General features: G+C 38.2%; 1 protein-coding gene across 1 annotated transcript in view; it reads left to right on the forward strand.

Annotated features, from left to right (window-relative positions):
• ROBO1 (roundabout guidance receptor 1) overlaps window positions 1–19,036 on the forward strand; it is a gene marked incomplete at both ends in the record, with an annotated part of 524,504 nt that extends 505,468 nt beyond the window's left edge. The window contains 7 exons of the mRNA XM_084279118.1: window positions 1,697–1,841; window positions 2,133–2,384; window positions 6,146–6,555; window positions 8,420–8,572; window positions 16,340–16,648; window positions 17,888–18,199; window positions 18,864–19,036. Coding sequence (XP_084135244.1) covers window positions 1,697–1,841; window positions 2,133–2,384; window positions 6,146–6,555; window positions 8,420–8,572; window positions 16,340–16,648; window positions 17,888–18,199; window positions 18,864–19,036 — 1,754 coding nt within the window. The remainder of the gene's footprint in view (window positions 1–1,696; window positions 1,842–2,132; window positions 2,385–6,145; window positions 6,556–8,419; window positions 8,573–16,339; window positions 16,649–17,887; window positions 18,200–18,863) is intronic.
• Between the last annotated feature and the right edge of the window lie 350 nt (window positions 19,037–19,386).

The following is a 19,386-nucleotide window of genomic DNA, read 5'->3' on the forward strand; positions in this document are numbered from 1 at the left end:
TTATTTTCATCGAGCCACTTATAGAGTGAGTTATGATTGCAGTCACCATCGCCCAGGACTTTACATCTTCTAATCAGGTCTAGAGCTTTTCTTTTCATCTTCCGCCCCGCTGTTGTCCAGTTGCCTTAATCCTAACCTGTGGTCCATTTTAACTGACTATAGCTGCCTCACAGCAGAGGCATAAACTTGTAGATGAGCCTGCTGTGCCTTTGGGTGACCTGTATTCTCCATGGTTGGGATAAGCATGGCTCACAAGTCACCCAGCTGCTCAGGGGTGCTCTTCTCAGAGCCAGCCTTTTGCTTGTTCCCAAGTCTCCAACATCAGGATGTGGTGATGAGCATGTGCTCAATGACATTAAGACCCGAAACTCAGTGTGAAACATCTCAGGGGTATGAATCCATGCAAATTAAATTGAGAAGGTGGTGTTCTCCATGCTGACACCTATTATGGTTATTCATAATGCTAACAATTTATAGTCCTGTAGCAAGGACTCCAGGAGGAATGAAGCAAGGTGACCAGAGCAATAAATTAATCGTGCTGAACCTAGTATATATTATGGTGCTTAGGGTAGGCAGCACAGATGATGGTCGCCTTGGGATAGTTAGGGTCCTGCTTGACATACTGAGATACCAGAAAAATAATTGTACATAGCTAAACATATTTGTATCTGGCAGCTAATGTGGAACAGTAATAAGCAGAACTACTATTCATAAAAATCTGAGATGGCAGAAGCGAGAAAAAGAAGTTTGCTGAATCTCACTGCAATATATTTAATCATGTGTAATATAAAACCATGCCTTAGCTGCTGAAGAGAGAAATATGAAGGAGTCTAAAACATGCTCAAAAATAATGTGACTTTATCTAGAATTAAAGAAGTTACAGTAACAAAGAAGGATAAAAATGTATACCAAGGAACAATAGTAGTCTGTTCTGATCACAACCATGTCCAAAGCTAAAATTCAAGACCACCTAAATAATTGGTCTTATTCAAAGTTATCATAACTGTTAAAGCTGCGTTGTTTTATTATGAGCTATAATTTCCCAGTAATAGTCATTGAAAACATTTGTGCCATACTTCATCGATCTTCTTTCTTATGTTATTTTAGTTCTTCTAGCAATTATTTTCAACTGCACCTGCCATTTAGACTAAAAACAGTAATTTCATTGTGCCTAAAACGTTTCAGTGGACAAGTACAAATTACATATATTCAGTGACTTAATGCAACAGTGAAACTTTAATAGATCATATCTGTATCATATTGTATTTTAGGTTCCAGCAATTAAATAGTATAAAGGCACTTTAGAAAATATGTCTACAGCTCATTTGTTTTAGATGATAATCTATAATGTAATTAATAGAAGTAGGAAGCTCACTCTTAATGACATTGCTTGTAAAATTCATTTATGGTTTTATCGCATTTTGGCTATTTATTAACAGTTTGAGTTTTGGATCCCATGTGCTTTTTCCATGCTATGTAAACTTTCTGGCTACATTCAAGTGCTTGAAAATGTAGAGTTGTTCTACATAGAAGTTAGGATTACACAGATTGGTGTAAAAAAATGAAATACCAGTTTATTCCAACTCAGCGCAACAGCGTATTCCCAGCAAGAGGAAATCATTATGTAGTTTTTCAAAGCACAAGGATGAAGAGATTTTTTAAAGCACTGCAAATAGTTACTTCTTTTTATTCTTAGGGAGTCAAGGGCACAAGAAAGGTGCTCGCACCCCAAAGGCTCCCAAGCAAGCTGGCATGAACTGGGCAGATCTTCTCCCACCCCCTCCAGCACATCCACCTCCCCATAGCAATAGTGAAGATTACAGTCTTTCAGTGGATGAAAGGTAAGAAACGTGAATACGTCATCCATTGCTCGCTTTACTCGCTAGTCAAGTGAACTGTAATTTGCTGGCAGTCACATCTTCCTGTTCTGGTGCTCCTCAACTAGCTGTAGTGTGGCTATTTAGAGAGATCACTGGCTGACAGTGATGTGCATCCTCTCAGTATGTGCTTACTAAGCTGTTTGTAAGAGCACATCTAGCAATATTTTTTTCTGGGCTGTTTGTACGTGTATCAGATATGCTAATTACACAGTAAAAATGTAAGTCCTTATTTTCTTAAAAAATTAATTTTAGCTATGACCAAGAAATTCCTTGTCCTGTCCCACCTGCAAGGATGTATCTGCAGCAGGATGAGCTAGAGGAAGAGGAAGAAGATGAGCGAGGTCCTACTCCACCTGTCCGAGGAGCAGCTTCCTCTCCAGCCGCTGTCTCCTATAGCCATCAGTCAACTGCCACTCTCACCCCCTCTCCCCAGGAAGAACTCCAGCCCATGTTACAGGACTGTCAGGAGGATCTGGGACACATACAACACCAACCTGACCGGAGGTGAATCAATGCAAATGTAGCGAGAGAGATGTAAACATCATCCTGGCCCCACTGAAAATTCCTGCGGAATTCAGTGAGGCCAAGATTTTCCCCATGATATTTATTCAGTTAATATTGAACTTCTAATCCTGGATGATAGAACTATTTGTAACTTAAGAAATACGTAATTAAGTTGCTTTATTATTATACCATGGAAAGAAATGCAGTATATCACGTTACGGTACGTACGATGCTGACACAAGTTAAATTCACAGTCATCAGGATATTAAAGTGATATCGTTAACACAGCTTACCATATAATTACAGTTCCATTGTTTCCAATAGATTTACTGCATTATTACCATAAAATAGCATGCATTATTTCACAGTAACTGTGCAATTAACTTGTCACCAATATGCATGAATATATATAAATATATAATTTATATAACCTATAGATTTTCCTTCTCTCATAAATCCTAATACAGGAAATTATTGCTTGCAAAATTTTCTTAACATTTCCACCTACCCTTATTTAAAGGAATGACCAACATTAATAAAGATAGATATTTCTTACAGGGAAATTTTGTTTCTTCTGAGTTGCTTTTAGTACAAACTGTTTTGCATATACACTCTCACAGCTTCTCTTCCATAAAACAGTGAATCTGGAATGAGGCTTTTTATGTATATGCTTTATTCTATTGTTTTTTGTTAAGAAGGCTCAGCTTTTCTATCCCAAATTATATTTCTTTTATTATTTTTCTCCTCCAGTCGTTTGCACACGTTTTTATTGCCAGAAATATACAAACTTATCTGCAACATTTGAGTCATGCTTTTTATTTTTAGTGAAATACAGGTGTATTATGATGGAATTAATTTGATCTTGCCAAGTAGACTGTAGATCTTTGATTTTATTAATGTATCTTGCTGGACATTATGGATGTATTTTCCAGAAGGTTTTTTATAAAGTTAGTTAATTTTTATGTTTCCCATTTTTAAAGTAAGCAGCAGTTATTAATTTTCTTTATAAAGGCCTGTATCGGCTTTTATTTTTGCTCCCCACTTCTAGTTGGTCTACCTTGCTTTATTCTTTGTGGTAAGATTTCCTGTACTGTCTATCTTTTTCTCTTCCTTTATCTTCCCAGGCCTTTACAATCACTCTTTTTATTGGTGGGTGGCTAATACTATTTTCCTGTAATTTCCATTGGCCCCAGTATGGAAGGGCACAGAAGTGTTCATTTTAATCACTTAAGTTTTCAGGGTTATTTAGAGGTTAAACTAGCTCGACACTAATGGGAAAGAGAAATGCAGAGTGAGTGATGTAATATGAGTGACTTTCCAGAACCTCAGCTGCCATGTTCCGGAGAGTGGGAGATGCATACTGACAAACAGAGCGGATTAGGCATTGGAGCAGATGTATGTAAACGTGCATAACTGGCCAGCAACTGCCTGAAAAGCAGAAAGTTTGCTCAACACAAATACAGACTCGCGGCCAGTCACCATAAATGCCATAAAAAGTACTGGCAGAAGTATCTGGAAGCATGTTCCAGTTTAAGCTCCCAGGGCGTACAGCTTACTCATTGAGTGGACTGAAAAAATAAAATCTATATTTATTTTGTTCTTCCTGTAATGGTTAAGTGTAGATTTGCTGCAAGTGTTAGAATTTGTAGTGACTAAATTTGTCTTTTTTTGCCTCCCATTTTCAAACAACATTTCCTTTCTTTTTGCTGCATCCATCTCAGTTAAAAAAGATTCACATTATTCTACTTACATGGTTTGGAAAGCTTGACTGACTACCTTTTCCATTTAATGGTGTTGATATGTCCCGTGATGTTGCTGCTTTGGAGTTGGATGTACTGTGCTCAACAGCTGTAGCCCCTTCTGGAAAGAGGGTTTCTGTTTGGAGTATGGTGTGGCAATACTTTCCAATTAAGAACACATTCTGAGCTCTATTGGTTTCGGGGCGGGGGGTGGTGGTGGTGAGGGTGGGGATGAGGTGTGTGGCTATAAATGGTGCGTTTATAATGAAAATAATGTCTAAAATACTGTTTGTCATACTTTTCATCAGCTTTACTTGTAGTTCTGCTGAATATTATCTCAATTGCTGATCAGAAACAGACATCTAGAATATAATTCTGGTGGTGCTGGTCTATGTAATATTTCTCTGTCTAGTCCATGTGCAAGGAGTATAGCGATCTGAAACAGAAATCTCTGCTCTGCAGGGGTGGACAAGCAGGCAAAAAACTAAAGATTTAGTGAGATAGCAGACAATATCAGTGGTAAAGTGGGAGCTGAGATCAGAGACGATGTCACTGTTAAAGCAAGAACCACTACATCAGATAAAGTGAATGAAGTATTGTTAATTCCATATGCCCATGAACCAGCTGCTCTCAATTAGCCTACCCTTAAAGGTTGGCAGGCAAGCTGTATTTTCAAGAACCCTAACATATTTTGTAACCAGTTGCCTGTCTCCTAATCCCAAAACATGAAGAGTAGGAAGAGTGGCAAATACATCACAAGGATGGTTGTCACGGGAGCTTTAAATTAAGGTAGTAAAACTTTCTTGAGCAAGGTCTCTAGCCAAAGGCAGGTAGAGATTCCTATGCAACAACGCCTTTGGGGATTTGGGAGAAGGGACTTACTGAATATACATCCCTAACTGACCTTTGTACTTACTATAGCAAGTGGAAAATGGGCACTAGATGTAGTCCAGGGAGGTTTCAGTTTGCTTTTACCACAAAGTATTAGGGTTTTTTTCTTGCTACAGTTTCCTTTCAAATTTAGTATTAGATTTAATTTGTGAGCGTCACTGATTGTCAATGAGATAACAAGAGGGGAAAATTGACAAAGGAAAATTACTGTGGAGATTTTTTGCAAAGGCTGCAGTAGGAATTCCATGCAAGAAATGCCAGCAGTACAACCATTGCTGCAGGAAGTATTTATTCCTATCAAACAGCAATTAAAGAACATGCTGCTGTCCCTGTGAAGAAAAACTGTGGACAATGTTGCTACCAGGGACTTCTGAGCGAGGTATTAACTTAACTGGGCGTTTATTCAATGATACCTAATACTTCACCTCTTTAAGCTGGAGGAGACATCTTTACTGATAATTTAAGCTCAAATTAAGTTATACATTTATATACATTTTATTGTCCTTAAGGCACCAAGAACTAACATTATGGAGAGAATTCTTTCTTAATAATATCCCCTAGACCAATTTAAAAAATAATGAAATAACAATATCTCTTTTCATATCTTTCTGAATCACGGGGGCGGGTGGAGGGAAGATAATGTTAATGGAGCAATGTGTTTGGATATAAGCCTCTGTTGACATTGATAGTCTCAAGCTTCTAGAGAAATATACAGACACTTCTTTTACTTGTGTCCTCAAGGGCTCACAAATAATTTTTTTTTTTAAATGGTTATGTGAACTGTAACCACCACCTCCTTGCCTAGCTGTACAAATCCTGCTTTAGGAAAAATGAGCAGCTTCCTGCAAAATAAGCCTACTTTCATTAAAATCAGTGATAAAGGAACCGGATTTAAAAAAATCGTATTTCTTTGTGGTAGATTATAAACTGCATAGCTGTCAGTCATTACTGATTTACAGCAAAAATGAAAACTAAAAAAAACCCCAGACAGCCATGAACCTTTCAGATATAAATCCTTTTGATTTAAAAAGTCAAGTCAAGCTTGTTGGGAAAGAAAAGCAGTATTTTCATCAATCTGCTATTTTCTTTGACTGTTGCGTGACTTCTTCTTACCCTTGTATTTTTATGCAGACGTCAACCTGTGAGTCCTCCACCCCCTCCAAGGCCTATCTCCCCACCACATACCTATGGATATATCTCAGGGCCCTTGGTCTCTGATATGGATACTGACGCACCAGAAGAGGAGGAAGATGAGGCAGATATAGAGGTTGCCAAGATGCAGAACAGAAGGCTCCTCTTGCGTGGCCTTGAGCAGACACCTGCCTCCAGTGTTGGGGATTTGGAGAGCTCTGTAACAGGGTCCATGATCAATGGCTGGGGTTCAGCCTCTGAAGAAGATAACATCTCAAGCGGGCGGTCTAGCGTTAGCTCTTCGGATGGATCCTTTTTTACCGATGCAGATTTTGCACAGGCTGTTGCAGCAGCTGCAGAATACGCTGGCCTGAAGGTAGCCAGGCGTCAGATGCAGGATGCAGCAGGAGGTGAGTTTGTGCTCTGTTTGGTGAGAGAGGAGAAAAAAATGGCCATTGGGAACTGTATTTATCCACAACTGCTTCCCAAATTATTCTTGTTCTTATGACAGTTAGAAGTTCGGTGTGGGGGGAGCTGTCAATTTACAGTGGAGAATGAGAAAAGAAATTTTGGTGAAGCAGTTTAAAAAATTGCTGGTCTACGCTGCTTTTCATAATTAGTTCCTAATTTTTTGGTGCCATTGATTATTTCCAAACCTTGTCCCTGCTAGTGGGTTTCCACCCAGAAATCAGTAAGGAAAAAAAAAAAATCACAGAATTGTATCCTTTTCCATAGTTTTTTCAGTTTTTTCAGTCGCTCTTTGTGAGAGATTTAATCTGTCTGCATTGAAATGTCCAAATAAATGGTAAACCTTTAGAGTCACATGTCCCCTGGATTTAAAAAAAAAAACAAACATATAATTGTCATGTGTTTGCTTTCAGTTTTCTATTTTGTTGCTGTCTTTTGGAGAATGCTGCTCAAGCTCTTACTGCTGTATTTTTGGGATGAACTGAGTTTGTGTTGGTTTCAGAATTTGACATGTTATATATATATATATATATTTCATAATTTGACATGTTATATAGCTATGGCTTAGATTATAGATTGAATATGCAGCAAGGCCTTATGCATATGTTTTGTGTTTGGGTGGTGGGGCTTTTTTGTGAGTCACCACTGGACATATGAAATATGGTATTTTCAATATTTAGTGTGTCACAACATACTGGTTGGTAGTAAGATTGGGTACAGAAAGGCAATCAGTAGCCTGATCACTAACCAGGCCTAGGATATTGTTATAGTTCAACAAAGAACAAAAATTCCCGAGGATGGGATGCAGGTTTCAAGCAGATCCGTGAATGCGCTCCCTGCCAGTCCTATTAAACTGCCAAACATGGACAAGAGGTACTCTATCACTTCTGTGTCCACCCTGACTCCACAGATTTGCAACTTTCCTCCCATTTCTGATATCCTCTCCCAGTTACCAGTCCTCTGTTTCATTTCAACACAGCTGTTCATCATGAAGAGTGAGAGGGGAGGTAATTTAGTAATTCTGGATGAAATCCTGCCCGATTGAAGTAGGTGGCAAAACTCCCATTCATGTGCACGGGGCCAGGATATTACCCACTTTATACATATAGGTTCATATAAGTGTCTTTCTCTATGTGCTTGTGAATTTACTTATTTAGAAAAGGTCTTTTTACATCCCGTTGCTGCTGCAGGTAAATAATTTTACAATAGTCCAGTTCATGTTAGGCAGTGATTTTGTGTATTGATACTAGCCATACCTGGCTACGCATCCTAAAAATGTGACACTTATCTGCGAACAAGCTGTGACAAAATGCCAGTCATACATCCCTGATGCATTCCTGGTAATTTGCTCAAAGCAACAGAGAGGGCATCTGTACCCAAGGCCTGCTAGTGGTTTGCTCTCCTGGTGGCATGGTTGACCTCATGCTGCTCAATCTGGGGGAGGGGAAACCCTTCTGAATGTGAAATGCTTCGTTGTTTCTGGAAGGTGAGAAACCTCCCTGTGCTTGGCCACCTACAGTCCTCAGCTTCCTGTGGCAGGAGCTTCCATCTACCGATCAGCTGGATAATTTCTGTGCAACTAAGCCAACATGTCTACTGATAGGACAGCAGATGCTTTGATTTCGCTATGGCTCACTCTAAAACAGATTACAAGAAGGATGAGATTTTCTTTTTTGTTCCAGCAGTGTGTTTTCAGGTTTTGTATAGCTAGGGCATTCCAATGTGAAAAAAAAAAAAATAGAAAGCATGACGTGTCTTTTTATAAATGAGGAAACTAATAGCTATTGTTCTTGTAACAATTTCCAGGCCGTAGACATTTTCATGCATCACACTGTCCTAGACCCACCAGCCCCGTGTCTACCGACAGCAACATGAGTGCTGTTGTAATACAGAAGGTCCGACCTGCCAAAAAGCAAAAACACCAGCCAGGACATCTGCGCAGAGAAGTCTACACAGATGGTGAGTCCACTGAAATGGGTGAAAACGCCAGTGAACCTTTCTAAATATGTATTCAGTGCATGTGTGTGAAATTTTTCCACAGAGATGACATTATGTTTCAGAATTCAGTGATTTGTGTTTCCTGTTGCTAAACACATTGAACAGATTAATCATTTTAAATGCCAGAGTTCCTTAATACTGTACATTGATGCTCCCACTCCAGAGCCTTGCACCTGTTTTCTGTAGTGTCCTAATCGGCTAATTACTGTCATTATTTAAGAGCCCAGATAGCATAAATAGTACAGTCATTGAGAATAATGTGTGGTTAGGATTAAAATCTTTGTTCACGTGACTGACTATTAAAACCTTCAGAATGTATCTTTTCCTGAAAAAAACCCAACACATTTACCATTTAAATGGTGGGCAACACAAATCAATGAATTCCAATCCTGACCACAGCATTGTTGCAAGGGGTTACTTTGTGAGTAAAAGCAAAATCTAATCATCTTCTTTCGTGCCTTCACACACAATATCAACTCTTGCTGAAAAGGTAGTGCTTGTATTCTCTTGGGAGTGTAGGAGGATAATGCAAACATTGTGATGTTGTCTAGAGAGAGCCTTTAATGAAAATGCCTCAGGTGGTGCAGCTTTTATTAAAGTACTACCTTCCAGTTTTATAAAACAACCCACGGGCTTTGTTGGAAATTCATGTAAGATAAATTCTCCAAGACTTAACCCATCTTGTCAAGTTTGCTAAATTTGCTAACGGGGGGGAGGGGAAAGAAAAGCATCATTCCCCACCTCCTGGTTCTCCGCAACAACAATCTGATTAGGACTTTCATTACCAGTCTGAAATTTTTCAAAGAGGGGCATCATTTGCCATTATCATATGAAAGCCTAATATTATAGATCCTTATCCAGGGTTACAAGAAGGGAGTTTTGAGACACTTCTCCCTATGATTCCTGCCCCTTGACAAAAAAATTTAATACAAAGCTCACAGCACGATGAGCAGAAGTAATTTAGCAATGAGTGGTTGTCCGTGCTATTATCTGTACTTTATTCCAAGTATTTTCTCTCACTAGCATCTATCTGATATTAGGCTGCATTAAATACTGGCATGACACAGTGCACCTGGGCCTCTTGGCTTATGCCCAGGCCCCTTCTGTCAGAGAAACTGAGCTGTTGGAATATTATCTGGTTTCAAGAGGTTATTGCAGTGGTTTTGTGCATGTTTGCTTCTGTGAAAGGACAACACAAGGTGTAAATCCCAAAACCGCACCAGAAATGTTACGTTTATGAGACCCTTGTAATGGCATTTTGCAAGATTTTATGGACATTTTATCAGCTTTTATTCTCTCGAAGAGAATGCCCTTAACTGAATAATTGGCTGAGCGTCAAACCTCGATACAAACACAACAGCTACAACATCAGAAATAAAAATCTGAACAGGAGTTTTATGTGGCCATTTTCCTCTAACACGGGAATAAATAAGAGGTGGGCCTGTGTGTGATGACAGCTTTTTGTGAAAGCAATTATACACAGTTAAATCAGAGAGCACTGTGGTTAGATATTGCAATAGATTTGACAATCATGATCAATATTTGTTTTGTGTTATATAGCAGCTGCTTACTTCAGCATATTTTCTAATTAGGTAAGAATTTCCGCTAACCTGTTTAGTGTGCAGTGCAGCGTGGTCATTCAGGGAACAGCAAATTATGGCTTTAATTTCTTCAGAACTAATAAAACCCAGTTCAAAGGTTGAAGGGCTTGTTTAGGTTTGATTTTTTTTTTTTAATTATTTTTTCCCTTCCTCAATACATTTTATGTAAGCATATTTGGAACCATACTGAAGAATCTAACCATACATTTTAATAGTCACATTTAATATATTATCCCTTTAGAATTATCCATAAAAATAACATCAACTAATTGTTTTTCTTAAGTGAAGAAAACTGATAGGGAGACATGAATGAAACATTTAATCACAACTGACCTTTCCCAGATATACTTAGATTTTTCTGTTGGCTTGATGTCCCACTGTTACTTATCTTTTTCAAAAAGGAGTGCCTGATAGATTTTTTCTTTTTTCCTTATAGTGGGTGAACACACGTGTGTTTGCAATAAAGCAAAGCAAATATTCTGAATTTAAGCATTTATCAATGGCTAGAAGCATTGCATAAGCACTGAAAAGAGAAAGACACATCACTTCATTATTTTTCAGCCTTTAAAATGAAATTAACTTTCACATATAGAGAATTTTCTACTGTTCAAAAATTGCCTTAATTAGTATTTGCTAGCAGTTTCATGAAATACCAGTGTCATGAAGAATTTATGACTGGTTGACAGAAAAGATAGATAAATAAATTAAGGTTTTGCATGAATGGTTGAAAATGCCAAGAGCATCATCAGCAGCGCAATGCATGTAAGTCTTAAAAAAATTCTGGTTTTCTATGTAGAGCAAGATGTCTGAAAGAGATTGGAATTTCTGAAGGTGTATTTGTTACTAATTTAGCAGTAAAGTTCGTCTACTACCTGTGCTGCCCTTTTTTTAAATAAAGGAGAGTGATTTCTGATCTACTCTGCATTGCATAAGTAGTAACGATTTTATATTTTCTGCTAGCATTGGCTCAAATCAGTTTCTACTTTATGTGGAATGGGATTTCAGCTCGGTTGTTTTGTTCCTTGACAGTCATCCAAGCGGTGAAATGTTCTCCATATTTGTTGCTAAAAATCTTTGCTCAGTAGGTGGTAGGGATTAAAATGTATGAATTTTTAATTGCTCTTCATCTAGCCTTTTAGAGAGTTAACTACTAAGAGTGCATTACAAAAACCAACAAACAGATGTATCCTCCTTCTCAACCTTGACTGACCTACTTACATATTTAATTTAAGGAACCAAATTTTAAAAGAATATTTTTGTCTCTTCTGAATGCTCTTGAATTTATTTATTAGTAGTTACAAGCCTTTGGAATTGTAAGCATTTACATAAAAGGGTAAAAGCATTTTATCACTGCTATGATTCAATAGGTATTTCATTAGGAATTACACCACTAACAGTTCACACGAGATTTTAAATCCCAATTCTTTTCTTAACTTGGTGACTGACAAATATTAAAAAATATTAACATTTTCACAGCTAACTCTTTGATACCATGGCTGAGTTGCTTAGCTGTGTTCTGTGTTACCAGTGTAACGACATTAGGGCAGATGAATTTCTTGCAAAAGACAGTTGAGCATCTGCCAAATATTCCCTTGAATTTTCACTTTGGAATGATAAGCAATTACACATGCTGGTGTGGTTTGTACTTTTGTCTCCCTCTGCATGCGCAATGCAAAGAAACCTGTTCTGCGCAAGTTTCAGCAAGGTGAGAAGTAAGTAGGAATGCATTTCTTACCTCTGCTAGAAACCAGCTGGTTATGGAATGTTAATAATTTTCAGATAGCTGCTCTCTTTGCAGTCCTTACTTCTGGTTCCATTGTGAGATATTTTGCAAATGTTGATTTTGTTACTGAAGGATTTTTTTTTGTAGAGTGAAAATTGTTTTGACAGAGGCGTTATGTAAATCTACGTGTAGGCACAAAACCCCTGCAACCCAACAACTCACTGCTATTATACATCATAGCAAGTTTTGCTGTATCTCTTTATTCATCCAGTTACATACAGTTTAAGCCATGTTTCCTGAAATATAAAGCGTGAAAATAACTTCAGTACGTGAATAATAGTAGCCGAGCTTATTATGTGTCTTAGGAATCTTAAATTATCTTAAAGCTTTTACTAAGTCAGGAACAATCCTGAGGTTTTCATGCCTGCAGAAATGCACAACAGAAAAAAAAGAAATTGAAAAAAAATCAGCCTATACCTTTCCCAATATTGCATCAGATCTATAGCTCTGCTGTTTTCTTCAGGGTATGACTGTAGAAACCGCCAGCCCAATCGGGTTTAAGAGGGAGACTTGCCTCGCAAGGCCTACTTCCTTCATTTGCCGCTACTTACAATTCATCTTTGTGTGCTTAATTGTGCTTTCTCCACTTCAGTGCCAGACTAACTTAGCATATTATTTTTCCCCACTGGTGTTTTGCTTATCCCATGATTCCTGTATATGTTCTCATTTAGAGAATTATCATCACTCCTTTCAAAAGACACGTGTAAGATTTCCCCTGTAGACCGCGCTGTGAAATGGCATCCCTTAATTGTTTTAGCTATGTGGGAAGTAGTATGCCAGTGATACACTGACATGAATGAAACATGTGAGCGCAGCAGCTGACCTTTAACAAATACTTCTGAGTTCTTTATATTGGTCTGATGTTGCTTTGTGATTTATTTTTTATTCCTTACAATGGAACCTTCTGTTTTCCTTTTAATAAGAAGCGTGCCAGTTTGTAGTCGAGGAGGCAGATTGAATCTGGATTTTCTCTGTGATCTGAGCTGTTAAAATAAATACCACAGGGGTGTAATGGTGTTGACCTCTGAAAAGTTGTTGTTTTTTTTTTTTTTTTCCTCTGTAAAGGATTCTTCTCAGCGAGGAGTACCGTGTTATAATGAAGTTTTTTATAGTTTCTCTGCAGGTTGCAAAAATGTTCTTGAAAGAGAATATCACTTTTCTTTAGTTAGCACTGTACCATAAAGCTGTCATTTTATCAAACTTTTCATACCAATGCATCTTTCCTTTCGATAGCCAAAACTTAACACCACTTTGTTCATTGTCCTGTGTAGCTGGATATAATTCTTGAATAAAGTAGTTTGTTGTAAAGTTGTGTTTTATAGGCTACGGGAAAGATGCTGTTCCTTCCTCTTGGTATTCAGCCAGTGCATTGCTGTGTCGCAGCTGCTGGAGGCTGGCTCCAGAGGTGGCTGAAAACACTGGGTGTTAAGTGCCTACACTCCATTTACATCAGCAGGCTCTACAGAAGGGCTATACAGTGCTTTGATAATAGAGGCAGTGACTGGGGAATGTAAGACACAAGTAACTGCATGAACAGCTGTGGTTCCAGAAGCCTACTCTTTCTGAGTTTGGGTATCTTCATCCGCTTCTGATTTGGTGTGTCCTTTTCTGAGACAAGGCATGTGAGAAGGATGCTTTCCCAAGAAAGGAAAATATTGTTTGAATCCCCTTAGGCTAATTAAGTTTATCTTGTTTTTTAAATCTCAACCAAGTTTTATAGTCACTAAAAGTATTCTGCAAAAGGTGGGAACCCTCACCATCTGCTTTTGAACCATTACTGTGCTTGATGAGCTTTGGGCTGGATCTGCCATGATCTGATACACTGGACCTTCAAGAAATATATCACATAGTATTCTGAGGTCTTCACAGGATTTGTCAGCTAGTTGTTGAATTGTATGAAGCTACATACTTCAGCCCAAGGTTTTTTTTGAGCAGATATTGACACTTAAGCTTACATGACTATAGAGCCCTGTGATCCAAATGCCCACACTTGTAGACACATACTGAATTTAAGCATCTACTGGGCCGGGGCAGCACAGTGAAACTGGTTTGGCTAGGTCTTTGGTGGTTAGAACTCACAGGGCATCTTTAGATGCACAGAGGACATAGTCTGGAGGCTGTTCTGATGTGTGAAATTACAGATTTATTGCTGTGATTGTGTATTGGAAAGAGCTTACTACTGTAAACTCGGTTTAAGGCATTATGGATAACAAAAGAATACAACATAGCTGATTCTCTGCTTTCTTGCCAAAGTCTGTGGAATATTTTACAGTTTTAGTTCCCACAGTTATACAAGCCCAGTCCATTGTCCACAGATCAATCCTTGTTCTTACTTTATAGTCTAATAATTCCTGCTCCATAAACGAAATTATTTTGATTCATCAACTTAGTACATCCAGGCTTCCAGCTAATTTGTGCCTTTCCAAGTTTTGGAAATGACTGCTTTTTCTTAAAAGAAAAATTCTGGAAATGCTGAAAATTCAGTAGATGCTTAAGTTTTCAGTATCCAATTGTTTACCTTTAGTTATTCTATAATGATGACATTCCTAAACCTGCCAGACTTTGAAAAACAAACTACCCTACATATTTTGCAAAGAATGTAAGGTCATTAGTCCGACTTTTTCTAAGCTAGGCGGAACAGAAGTGAAGATGTTTCTCTGTTTCTTGTTATATGAATTTGGTCCCAAATTCAAGCCACAAATGAGAACAAGGAGAAACTTTGTTGCTTGCTTGATTGGGGTTTTTATGGGGCCTTTTCTTCTCTTTGGTGGTGGTGGTGTTTTTTACAAAGACAGTGGAATTAATGTAGCAAGAATGATGTTACAGATCTCATTTACCTGCAGTATGTGCAACCTTAGGGAATGAACTTTATGACATCTTTCTACTTCATCATCCCAGTCTAGACAACTGATAACATGTCAAGTCTTATTTAAAGGAGGCCAAAGCCAATTCCAAGCCATACCACCAATTTAACATGGAGAATGATGCCCAGTAGGACTGCGTAGAGTACTGACTTCTGCGTTGCTGCACCATTCCATGAGGCGAGATCAAGTCATACATGCTTCGTGTCACTGGAAAGCCTCTCAAAAATATCTGGCATCTACCATATTTGAATTCATACATATATGTTAGAGGACTATTTTCTTCTTATTCAGGAGTACTACCTTTATTCTTGGCCCAATTTAGTTTCATTTTCGGTTGAAATGTTCTCTTGAATAGAGGGTGAATTAGCTGTATATATAGTGATGGTGTTTGAAAAACACAGCTGCTCCAAGATTTTTCTGGAAGTAGAAAGAATGAATGCACACTATTACAAAATGCTGAAGTAACATTTTTAATAGTGCTGTTGTGGGGCTTTTTTTGCAGCCTCACTTGAGAATATTAACCTCAGTAATGTCTTTCACATCTCACTTTCTTTTAACCTGTTGTTCTCTTATAAGCATGTGGTCTATTCCTACAGTTTTGTTGTGAACCACTTCTGTGTTGTTGCTTCCTTGTTTGACTTCTTTTTCCCCTTGGCATTCTATATTCCACAGAGCCCTATTGTAACCTGATGAAGAGTGTACATATTCTAGTTTTAAGTCTTAATGCAGACGTAGAAAAAATAACTAAGTAAAATATCTGTGTGCTTTATAAAGGCCTTGTAAATATATACAGAATTTTAGAACTCCTTAAGCTGTGCTAACTTAAGGAGACTAATTCAAAAGTCCTGTGTGTCTTTTTTTTCCCTTTTTTTTTATGCTTCCTGAGAGCTTGTTACTTTGTTGATTGAATGAGGATATTTTTTAATATCTCATGAGATACCCACAGACATCAGGGTTGTGCATGTTAGATTAACCTACTATTTTGAAAGAGGAATGTAATAATTAATATAGTCTATCCTTATATGTATCAGCAGTGCATCTGATACACATTCTTACACCCCAGCCAACTTGGTTCAATGCTCAGCACACTGAAGACCTTGAGTAACTATAGCACAAGGTGCTGTTTTGTTGAATTGACTTAGCCAAAATGATAAATATCAGTAACTCTTCTATCCATAGCCAATACATTTATATCCAAGTGTCCAATGTTTATGACAGCTTTTTTGTAATAATTTTAAAGCAAATATTATCATTTCAAAAGGCAGTGAGGGGTCTACACATTTTTAAAGTTCAAGCTTTGGAAAAATACCCATCAGCAGTTGTATCAGTAACATAATACGTTTTGGGGTGGAGAGAAAGGGACAGAGGGAGGGCTGAAAGTAAATAGGGCGTCTGTTTCTTCAGTGGAAGTTAAATATTATTTCTTAATTTCATTAGTGTATGATGTAATTGTAATTATTATTCTTCTTCAACTTTGTAGACTTGCCACCCCCTCCTGTGCCACCTCCGGCTATAAAATCACCGACCGCTCAGTCCAAATCGCAGCTGGAGGTGCGGCCGGTCATGCTGCCAAAACTTGCTTCTGTAGAAGCGAGGACAGACAGGTCTGCAGAGAGGAAAGGAGCGAGCTACAAGGGGAGGGACGGGGTGGACGGGCGACAGCATTCAGACGTGCGGACAAATTCGGGAGAGCGGAGAGAATCGCAGGAGCAGCAAAACGATGGGAAACTGCGAGGAAATAAAGCACCAAAACGAGAAGGCACACCAGCAAAAACTCATCTTCTTCAAGGTTATTTTGCATGCCCTGGATTCAGTGAAGTTTTGTGTGTTGATTGCAGGGAAGAGGCAGCTCTTTCCTGGTCTCTTACAGCAATGGTGTGAGTCAAGTCGGGTCTTGTCACCATTTATTGTTAACAGAGGTGCTAATGCAGGTCATGTTGCAGGTTCTCATTAGGGTAAGATGGAAACAAAATCTTAGGAAAAAACAAAGATTTTCTCTCTTGCTTTCCTAATGCACCCATCATGTGTTAAAGCTCATGCTAAGGAAGCCCAGGCAGAAGTATTCCTTGAGAGAGCTAAGGATCAGTGTCCTTGCCCCTTGCATACATTTATAGTCTAGTTTTGTCTAATCTGTATAATCATAATCTAATTTGGAAGGGAACTGAATAAAGCCAGATAGTAAGTTTTTAAGTCGAGCGTTCAACTTTTCTACCAAAGAATTGACCCTTGGCCCGTTTTTGTCTAATTGTAAACCTGGTCCAGTTAAAAAAAATTAAGAAAGCCCTAGTAGTAAAGCATTAGGTATAAATACTGACATGGCATTATGTGAATCAGACCTGATCAATGTAATCCATTGTTTATGGAAGCTGGCAAGGTTACTAATTTATAGAACACGATTAATAGAATTTGCCAAGTGTTCACTCGGGCTTTCAACACGGAGTCATACAAATGCCTGGCCCTTTCTTCCTGCAGGGTCAATATCAGGGGTGATTGGGCAGTAAGTTGGGGAAATGGGCGAATTAGTAACAGATTGGTACTGATTGCAGTGGATTACTATGGAGAAAACCTTATGAGGCTGGTGCTGAAATTTTAGAATGTGCCCACTAATTTTGTTTAAATCTCACTTTGAGAAATACAGGGACTAATAATTAGATGCTGTGAGCTCCTTGCCAGTTTTATACATGTATTGCTATTTCCTCCTACTCAGTGGTATCAAAAATAGACTACAGGGTGATGTTATTTTTTCCTTCATTTCCCTGTAGACCATAGAGCAGTGATCGTAAATTGAAATGAAGTGGACAGTAATCATGAATTAGTTTTTCTGTGGTGAATGTTACCATGTGAATACTATAACTTTCCTCTAGAAAGCTTCTATAATGCTATTATGGAAACTGTATTTAATTTTCCTCTCAGGCATCACTACTGAGAAGCATAAAAAGTAATACAAATCAAGTACCTGCAGAAATTTTAGGATCATGATGTCTCTAGGAATGTGTTTACATAACCATGTATTTATTTAATTGTACAGAGGACATCCTGCCATATTCTAGACCAACGTTTCCAACATCAAATAATCCTAGAGATCCCAGCTCCTCCAGCTCTATGTCATCAAGAGGATCAGGAGGTCGACAGAGGGCAGATCAAGCAAATATAGCCCGAAGGAATGTTGCAGAAATGCAAGTACTGGGAGCGTATGAACAAGGAGAGGAGGAAGAAGAAGAGATGGAGGTAACTGGAGTTGCATTACTGAAGCTGGCTACAATAGGGCTATTTCATGGGTTTAGGCAGATGCCAAGAAAGATCAATTGTGAACCAGAAATATTTCTTTTTAGAAAAATAAGTACGTGTATCCATCAATTAATAGTATGCACATTCGAAGAAAAGAAAATTTTAGAATGTGTCAAAACCACAAGAAACAAGTAGCACAGCGCATTAAAACCTATGGAACTGAAAATTTAAATGTGCACTTTACATTGTCCAGATTCTTTCAAAAGTGCAAATAAACCATTAGCCCCTCTAAGAACACCTTGGCATTGATTTTCATGTTTTTTGGAAGTTTATTCTAGATTTTTTTAAACATTAAGACATGAACTCTTCTCTTTACCTTTCTGCCTAGCAATATTAGTTCAGTTTCAACCTTGATTATAGAAAAGGTATCCAACATGCAGTCACATTGCTGCACATAATTAAAAAAAGAAATTATGTAAAGGTAACAAATGTCTAATAATTATGTGAAGCACACTTTAAATAATCTAGCATGCAGTCACTTATGTCTCTTTTTTTCTTTAATACAGGAAACAGAAAGCTGAAGACAACATGTACTGTAACAGGCTTTCAAAATCTAATCAGAAAAAAAAAAATCACTTAAGATGCCTCAAGTCTGATGATGTTTGACGCCAGAAATAATGTTCAGTGCAATCAGAGTGTACGATTTTTCATTTTTCTTCATGCCATCAGAATGCTAGTTTTAATTTTGCTCTTTCTTTGTAAATCCTCCTTACTAGGAATGGCCCCAGCCTATTCTGTTACATCGCTGCCCAAGAAGGCGGGTAAGCTGCTCCTGCTGGTACATGGGCCAGCTGCTGCTTCAGGATTAGAGCAGAAAGGCATCCCAGAGAGGATCCTGAGGTTTCTTCCCAGCGAGGCAGTGCTTAGTACACTGCCGATACACCAGTGAGCCAGTCGATAACGTCACAAGTCCTTACAGCATTGATTAAAGAGATCCCCAAAGTGAACATCAAGAGGAAGAGTGTTCTTTTATTCTGGGGATTTCACTGTCATCTGCGGTGAGGACAAGCAGTACCTTGTGATTCCAGTGCAGACGGCGTGTCTTGTTTTCTGCCAGTCTCTCACTAACCTTTTGCGGATGATACAGTTTTACAAATTCAAGTAAAATTAATTTAGGATGAGGTGGCTCATTTGTAAATATGTACTCATTTTAAATCCCCTGTGGTACTTTGATTTGTCTTTCCATTTCCATCATTAAGTACATTCTTATTAAAAATGTCCTTTGGGGTAGGCAGGAAG

This window comes from Gallinula chloropus (assembly GCF_964237585.1).
Source record: "Gallinula chloropus genome assembly, chromosome: 1".
Classification (NCBI taxonomy): Eukaryota; Metazoa; Chordata; class Aves; order Gruiformes; family Rallidae; genus Gallinula; species Gallinula chloropus.